The sequence below is a fragment of the Thalassophryne amazonica genome, chromosome 3, assembly GCF_902500255.1.
Source record: "Thalassophryne amazonica chromosome 3, fThaAma1.1, whole genome shotgun sequence".
Lineage (NCBI taxonomy): Eukaryota > Metazoa > Chordata > Actinopteri > Batrachoidiformes > Batrachoididae > Thalassophryne > Thalassophryne amazonica.
Window position 1 is genome coordinate 77,586,315 of NC_047105.1, and position 8,035 is coordinate 77,594,349.

An 8,035-nucleotide genomic window follows, 5' to 3' on the forward strand; every position below is an offset into this window, starting at 1 on the left:
GAATTTTACCATTGGAGTAAAACTGGAAGAAGCCTTGCATCAGAATAGCCCACTGGACTGTAAAGGCAGCTGTAAGAAAGTTGAAGACCAGTCCGCTGAAACCATAGAATCTGAAGAAGGCCAACAGGCAGCCAAAACCGATGAAGATCATCACCTGGACATCTGAAAAGTAGGGATAGTCATAATACATGGAGTTCTGCATGGGCTCCGTCTGATTGTTTCGCAGCTTAGCATTGGTATTGTCATCATAAGTGACAAAGAGAGCATAAAGCACGACCATGACAACCTCTAATGTGAGCACAAGGACGGGCAGACGCACCCTTAAACTTGTAGACGCACTCATGGTGATACAAAAATCAAAGTCAGAATAATACTCCAAGTGCTACAAACACCCCTTTTATACCTCTGTTGTACCAGATAAGAGCAGGTTCTAGCATTGGGTGAAGAAACCCACACAGGATCCCATCAACAATGGCTGAACTTTAGTCTCTCACACTCCTCCAGAATCGATAAGACGGGAGATAAGGGTCTTACATGTGAAGCTAATGAAATAAAAATACAATGAAAAAAAGGTTACAAGTCCTTCTTGATCTCAAAGGACATAACCTAAACTATTATGCTGCTCAAATGCTGGGATTTGTCCATCTTTTTTTTCAAAGTCTATATAAAGTGAAATCTTGATTACTCTTCAAATTGTTCCAACCTAACAAATTAATCCTAGTCTCGAATAAAGTGGAAAATATTTGCTGAAAAATATTTAGGTGGGTTCTTAGTTTAGAAAAAATTATTGGAGTTAGAAAAATGTTCCTCTAAAAAGAAAATGCTAGAATATTTTGGATGATTGTGGTTCTCTAATATATTGTTCTTGTAAAGCTGTGAACAGGTTTATAGTTCAGAAAGCTCAATAGTTTAAGTGTAGAGCGTACGGTGGTCGGTAAGTAAGTCCCTTCACCTGCTCCCTTGTTTTGCACTCAGGGTCGCCACAGCAGATCGAAGGTGGAACTGTATGTTGAATTGGCACAAGTTACGCCAGATGCCCTTCTCCTGGTGCAACTCCACATTACATGGAGAAATATGGCTGAAACCGCACTGAAACCAAGCGCACTAACCACTTGGCCACAGTGTACTGAAAGTCTATACTGAAGTAATAATACAATAACCTTAAAAATGAATCAACCAAAAGTGAAAATTCCCAATTGAGAAACCTACGTAAAAGTAAAAAATACCTAGTTAATATATTACTTAATGTACAAGTTACTTTCCATTTACTGATTTTAAGGTGTAAATGGATTGCATTTCTATTGCTCTTCTCCATTTGATACAGATGTTCAAAATACTTTACAGTGATGCCATTTACATCCTCATGCACACCAATATCAGTGTACTATATAAGGCTCTAAACATGGGGAGGGGATTTGAACTAAGGATCCTCTTGTCAAAACCACGCCTCTCTAACCTCACCTCAAGTCTTGAGGTGTCTAGAGTTTGGAGAGTCCCCATAGTCATTGTCTTCTAGAACCTCTGGTGCGAGGTACTCCATGGTTCCACAGAAGGTTTTCATGGTAGCACCGTCTGTGTTGCCGTCTTTACACAGCCCAAAGTCTGTTATCTTTATATGTCCACACAGTAAAATCACCAGTCACCAATCACCTACTCTGACTATAGGACCATATGTACACTGGCAGTGTTAATTCAACACACTGTCAGTGTTAATTTTACACTGGTGATTTTACTGTACATCCTTATCTAGTATTAGGTTTTCCAGCTTTAGATCCCTGTAAACTACACTCCTTGAGTGTAGGTACCCCAGCACTAACACTATTTCTGCACCATAAAATTGTGTCAGTCCCGGGATAAGAAAGAAGAGTTCTCCTCTGTTTGCATATTCCATCACAAAGCATAGTCTGTTATGAGTTTGAAACGCACATTTTAAGGCCCCTTCACACATAGTGCGAATATGTACGACTCCAGAGCAACACCCATTGGAGCACCTGGTATGTGCGCATCACGAAACATTGCGCCGATGGGCAGGCATGCACGATGCTGGTGTGATGGTTCGTGTATGCAGGAACGCAGTGCCACCAGCTGCACAATGTGGTTACACATCATGCAGTTAAAAAAAAATAAGAAATACATGTCACCCATGAGATTTGAACCTGCGCCTTCCAAAAGCTCTGATTGTAGCAAGAAACTTTACCAAATGACCTACCATCACCATCCTATAAAAGGTGCTGAACACTGCCTTATATCAGGAAGCACATGGACGTATTAAAAAAAAATAGTAAAAACAACGCACCATATAAAAGCATTGCATTGTATTACATCCCTCTCATCAAGCAAGCAATCCAAATATGATCCATCTGTTCCTGTGCAGATGACCCATGGTCACTGATGTACAGTCATGAAATCACATGAATGAGAAGCAGTTCGCTCATCTCATTCGTGTCCACATCTGCTGGCGAGTGTCCTGCCGGCCCACGTGCGTCTTGCCGACAAGCGTGTCTTGTGGATGGCGTGCCGCAGGACACTGCGTCATGTGGAACAGAGCTCACGTGGGTGACGTGACAGTCAGATTGCCTGCTGCGTGTTATGATTTGATGGTATGTTTCAACCTGCGGGCAGCCTGTCCATGTGTGCGCCGTGTGCACGCGTGCTCGCTTGCTGCAGCCCATCACCACAGTGATATGTTTTTATTTTTGTCCGCTTGATGACAGCAAACAGACACATGCACGTCATGGTGGTAAGTTGTTAGTCCATGTCTGTCCAAACACAGTACTGTCTAGCTGGGATGTCCAGAATGACAGATCTCCATGGCCGCTTCTGTCATAGCCACACTTCGTGACAGTTCAGCTCACAAAGCCACACCTCGTGGGGCACCTTAGACAAATTTCACTGTGAGTATGGCAGTGATTGTCATCAGACTGTTGTCGTGCCAAAAATGCGAATGGCCACACATTGTCTAAGTGCCATGCGAGCGGTGTTAGATGTTTGTGCGTATCACCTGGAATTTGGCCAACACCTGCCACGAGAGGGTTTGATGGGCTCATACAGCGCACACTCTGTCTTTCAGCCACTGGTGTGCGGAAATAGTTGTAGCAACAGATGTACGAGGCGTTGGAAGCAGCTACAAAATTATACGGTTTGCATACGATTCCTGCTTCATGCGCACTTAATGCGCAATTCGACCAAATTCGCACTATGTGTGAAGAGGCCCTTGGTGTTGTCAGAAAAGGATGTCTTGTGTTTTGAAGAACTCTGCTTTCTGTTATTTTGCAGCAATGCCTTGAGTCTCAGTACATTGCTGCAAAACAAGAGCAATAAGAGATTTCTGACATCCGCCAATCCAGATCTGGATCATCTCCAAAATTTAATGGAGTCTTCCATGCCCTAATGTCTATCTGTGGTGCAAATTTGTGAGAATCTGTGAAGTAGTTTTGAAGAAATCCTTCAAAGCCTATATAAAGTGAAATCTTGATCTAGAATCTGGATCCAGATCACCTCCAAAATTTAGTGGAGTCTTCCATGCCTAATATCTATCTGTGGTGCAAATTTGGTGAGAATCCATGAAGTAGTTTTGACATAATCCTTCAAAGATTATATAAAGTGAAACCTCATCCAGAATCCACATCCAGATCACCTCCAAAATTTAATGGAGTCTTCCATGGCCTAATATGTATCTGTGTTAAAAATGTCATCAAAATCCATGAAGTAGTTTTGACGTAATCCTTCAAAGCTTATATAAAGGGAAATCTTGATCTAGAATCTGGATTCAGATCTGGATCACCTCCAAAATGTAATGGAATCCTCCATGGTCTAATATGTATTTGTGGTGAAAATTTGGTGAGAATCCATGAAGTAGTTTTGACATAATCCTCCAAGGCCTATATAAAGTGAATCTTGATCCAGAATCTCCTTGATCCAGAATCACCTCAAAAATTCAGTGGAGTCTTCCATGCCCTATCTATCTGTAGTGCAAATTTGTGAGAATCTGTGAAGTAGTTCTGATGTAACACTTCAAAGCGTATATAAAGTGAAACTTGATCCAGAATCCGGATTCTCATCCAGATCAACCCCAAAATTTAAAGGAGTTTTCCATGGCCTAATATGTATCCATCATGAAAATTTGGTGAGAATTCGTGAAGTAGTTTTGATGTAATCCTTCAAAGACTATATAAAGTGAAACCTGATCCAGAATCCGGATCCAGATCACCTCCAAAATTTAATAGAGTCTTCTTTGGCCTGATATGTATCTGTGTTAAAAATGTCATCAAAATCCATGAAGTAGTTTTGACGTAATCCTTCAACGATTATATAAAGTGAAACCTCATCAGAATCCAGATCCGGATCAACTCCAAAATGTAATGGGTTCTTCCTTGGCCTAATATCTATCTGTCACGAAAATTTAATCAAAATCTGTGCACTACTGTTGACGTAATCCTGCTAACAGACAGACAAATAAACACAGCTGTTCCCTTGCTTTTCACACAGGGTCACCACAGCAGATCTGAGGTGGATCTGCATGTTGAGCTGACACAAGTTTTACACCAGATGCCCTTCCTGACACAACTCCACATTACATAGAGAAATGTGGCAGGGTTGGGGTTAGAACAAGGAACCTTCAATTTCAATTTAATTTCAATTTATTTTCATTTATAGAGTGTCAAATCACAACAAGATTGCCTCAAGGTGCTTCACACAAGTAAGGTCTAACCTTACCACCAAAACCTTCTGTACCAAAACCAAGTGCACTAACCACTTGGCCACCACCACTGCTAAAGTGTTTGCTAAGTCAGCTCAAATATTTTCATATATAATTACTTAATTCTTTTAAGTTGTGCTTAAGTTATACTTTGAAGTTTTGCTTACTTAATATGCAAGTAATTCAAGTCAATCAAAAAATTCTGAGTTTAATTTACTCAAAAAGTCAGACCATGTTACGCAAACCTGAACTATTTAAGTAAGTCAAACGTTTTCTTAAAACTTTGAGTTTACACTATTTAATCTTTTTGATTTGAAAATTCAAGTTTAGACTGTGGATGGGAACTTAAAATGACTGCAGGAGTGCATGTGAGTGTGAATGTTTATCTGTCTGTATGTGGCCCTGCACCAGACTGGCATCCTGTCCAGGGTGTACTGTACCTCATGCCCTGTGACTGCTAGCATAGGCTCCGGCTCCCTGTGACCCTTAATTGGAGTAAGCAGGTATTGAAAATGGATGGATGGATAGTCACATTCTGATCATATGCTACCAATGTACATATATAAGGCCCCTTCACACATAACACTAAAGACACAGAAACTGAAAGAAAAGTCGCAAACCAAACACGAAATGGGGAACCATGAACCAGCCACCTGCTGTCGTGTGGGACGCACGGTTGCACAGGCGTGCACGACACATCAGCGATGGTTTCCTGCACACTTGAGCGCGTGCACGAACACAGTGTCACCAGCTGGAATGTGTTGCACCACATCGCGCTGCTGCTGTGGAGAAAAATAATATAAAAACCAACTGTATAATTCGTGAAAATCACTGGGTTGATATCAATAATAAATTAAAGGGGACGCAATACAGAACTCTGCGGTTAAATAACTCTGTGGATTTGAACCTGCAATTTATAAAAGCTCAAATTACCAGACAGGAACTTTTCCACTACACTACAATTGCTGTCTTGTAACAGGAGCATAAAATGCTTAAAATCAACAAGGAGATAAATATATTTTTATTAAAAAAGAAAAAAAAAGCGCTGTAGTAACTGACAAAACGGCATTTGTTACGGTGTATCATAATCCTGCGGCGCACGGTCTGTTTCACATGCAGCAGTCTGCCTAGGTGCGCTGTGTGCAGCCGCTGCAGCCCGGCTGTGTGCGCTCAGACGTGGCTGTGCGGTCCCCATGTGATCATGTAAGCATGTCATGCGAGTGTGCTCTTCCCCCGCACGCCACATGTGGCAGGGGCGACACACGCCCACATGTGCAATACACATGCACATCACGTGTGTTGCTTTTTGCAACGACACACTCGTGGGGACACTTAGAAGAATTTCAGCGCCAGTGCGAAAGTGATAGTCTGCTCACAATTTTCATGCTAACAGCACGAATGGCCACACATTTTCTAAGTGTCAAGCAAGCGGTGTTGTAGCGACAGGTGTACGGGGCATTGGAGGCAGCTCCGATTTTTCCCAAATGGCATGCAATTCCTCCTTCGTGCACTAGTCGGCTTCAGTCGTGTTATGTGTGAAGGGGCCCTAAATATTGAAAATCTAACAACAATCCAGCAACTTTTTTCACTGAATTTGGCAGTAATTTTGTGCTTTTGCTTTTTCTGTCAAGATACATTTTAGCATATATTTAGAAAATTTTGTTGTTGTAAACATTTATTACATAAATTAATTAATGAATGAAATAATAACAAATCCCACATGCTGGCAGTAGGGAAAAGGCCATGTTTTTTAAAACCTAAACCAAATGTTTTATGTTCTGCACAGACACCATTTTTCTACCAACATGTCTGTAACGTGAAAATCTTGATCTTGCACCTGATAAAAAGCCAGGGAATCTATAATGCAAGTGGATGGATTGATCATTCATACTCACAGTTTCATCTGTATTTCCAAATAGCCACACAGTAGTCATATTTCAATCTATAACATGCTTATTCACCAGGTTGCGCTGTATCGCCATCCCTCCAACTGTGCAATCACCATGGCAACAAAATGGTTAAGTGTTGACACGCTGTAAGCCACAACATCACAATTAGCATTTCTTCGCTTGTAGTTAGTATTCAGTAGAATATATCAGAGAGGATATTGATATTGATTTATGTTTTTTTTTTATGATAACAATTTCCATAAATCCTGTAACTTTCCACAACAGATGCTGATTAGACAATGTTCCAGGAAAGGTAAGAGTACAATGTTCATGTGCAGGCTGCAGAACAAAAAGATTGACAGCACTTCATTATTTACAGGACATCTGCATTGCACAGCTTTCATGCTGCGTTTGTTTTGCCCTAGCTGAAATATTGTCTGTTTTTCTATGTATTCCACGGTGGCATTCAGTAAGTGAATATTTGCTATGGATACAGCAGTGAAGACAGTGAGTCACAAAGAGAAAAGACAAAAAAAAAAAAAAAAAAAACCCGGAATCTTCAAGTTGCAGGATGTCTAAAAATCAGATATGTGTTCTCCATACAGATGTTCATGAGACTATAATTTCATCTGCGTTCATCTGTGTGTCTGTTTACCCGTTCCCCTGCTCCCTTCAGGGCTTTTGCCCTTAAAGAGGTTCTTTTGCCAAATGTCAATATCATTGGGATTAAACGTCAAAATTTAGATAAAAACAAAAAAAATGGAAAAACTCAGATTTTGACCAAATGTGGCACACATGGAGATAGATTTCTGAGTTCCCTTGGCAAGAGGAGCACAAGTTTAATCATTCAGGTGAAGGTCAGTGTCACTGTGAGCAAGGTCATTGAGGTCAAAAGTCAAAAAATGTATTTATTTCTAAATTGTTATTTTACTCCAATTTCTACCAAATATGGCACACATATAGAGGCGGATTTCTGAGTTGCCCTGACAAGACGAGCAAAAGTTCAATCATTCAGATGACGGTCCATGTCACTGTGGGCAAGGTCATTGTGGTATTGTTCACCAGCACAATTTATTATAACAAAGGTGACAACATCCTTATTCATGCCATACATACTCTGCCTTTCTGCCATAGCTCTTCGCATCTGTAAATGCCCATGGGTATTAATGCCTGTTTGTTTTTTGGCTTCAAAATTTGTCAGTGTTGCAGATTTCATACTCAGCAGTAATCTGTGTGAAAATGAAAAATGACAAGTTTCTGATACTCATTGGGTAATCAATAATCAATTAAAACTATAATGGTTTATCACAGAAAAAGCCAATGTGATGTGTAACAGAATTGTTACAGAATTGTCAGAAAGTACTTGGCAAAATAATTTTCTTTCTTTTTCTTTTTTTTTCTTTGTTGTGTTGCTCTCCGAGACAGTAGGGGCAGCAGATACCAGTAA

At 40.5% G+C, this 8,035-nt stretch overlaps 1 protein-coding gene across 1 annotated transcript in view; it reads right to left on the bottom strand.

Moving 5' to 3' along the window:
• Positions 1–343, bottom strand: part of LOC117507949 (ammonium transporter Rh type B-like) — a 1,563-nt gene extending 1,220 nt beyond the window's left edge. The window contains 1 exon segment of the mRNA XM_034167701.1: positions 1–343. This exon segment is cut by the window's left edge and continues 121 nt beyond it. Coding sequence (XP_034023592.1) covers positions 1–343 — 343 coding nt within the window.
• Positions 344–8,035: the final 7,692 nt, after the last annotated feature.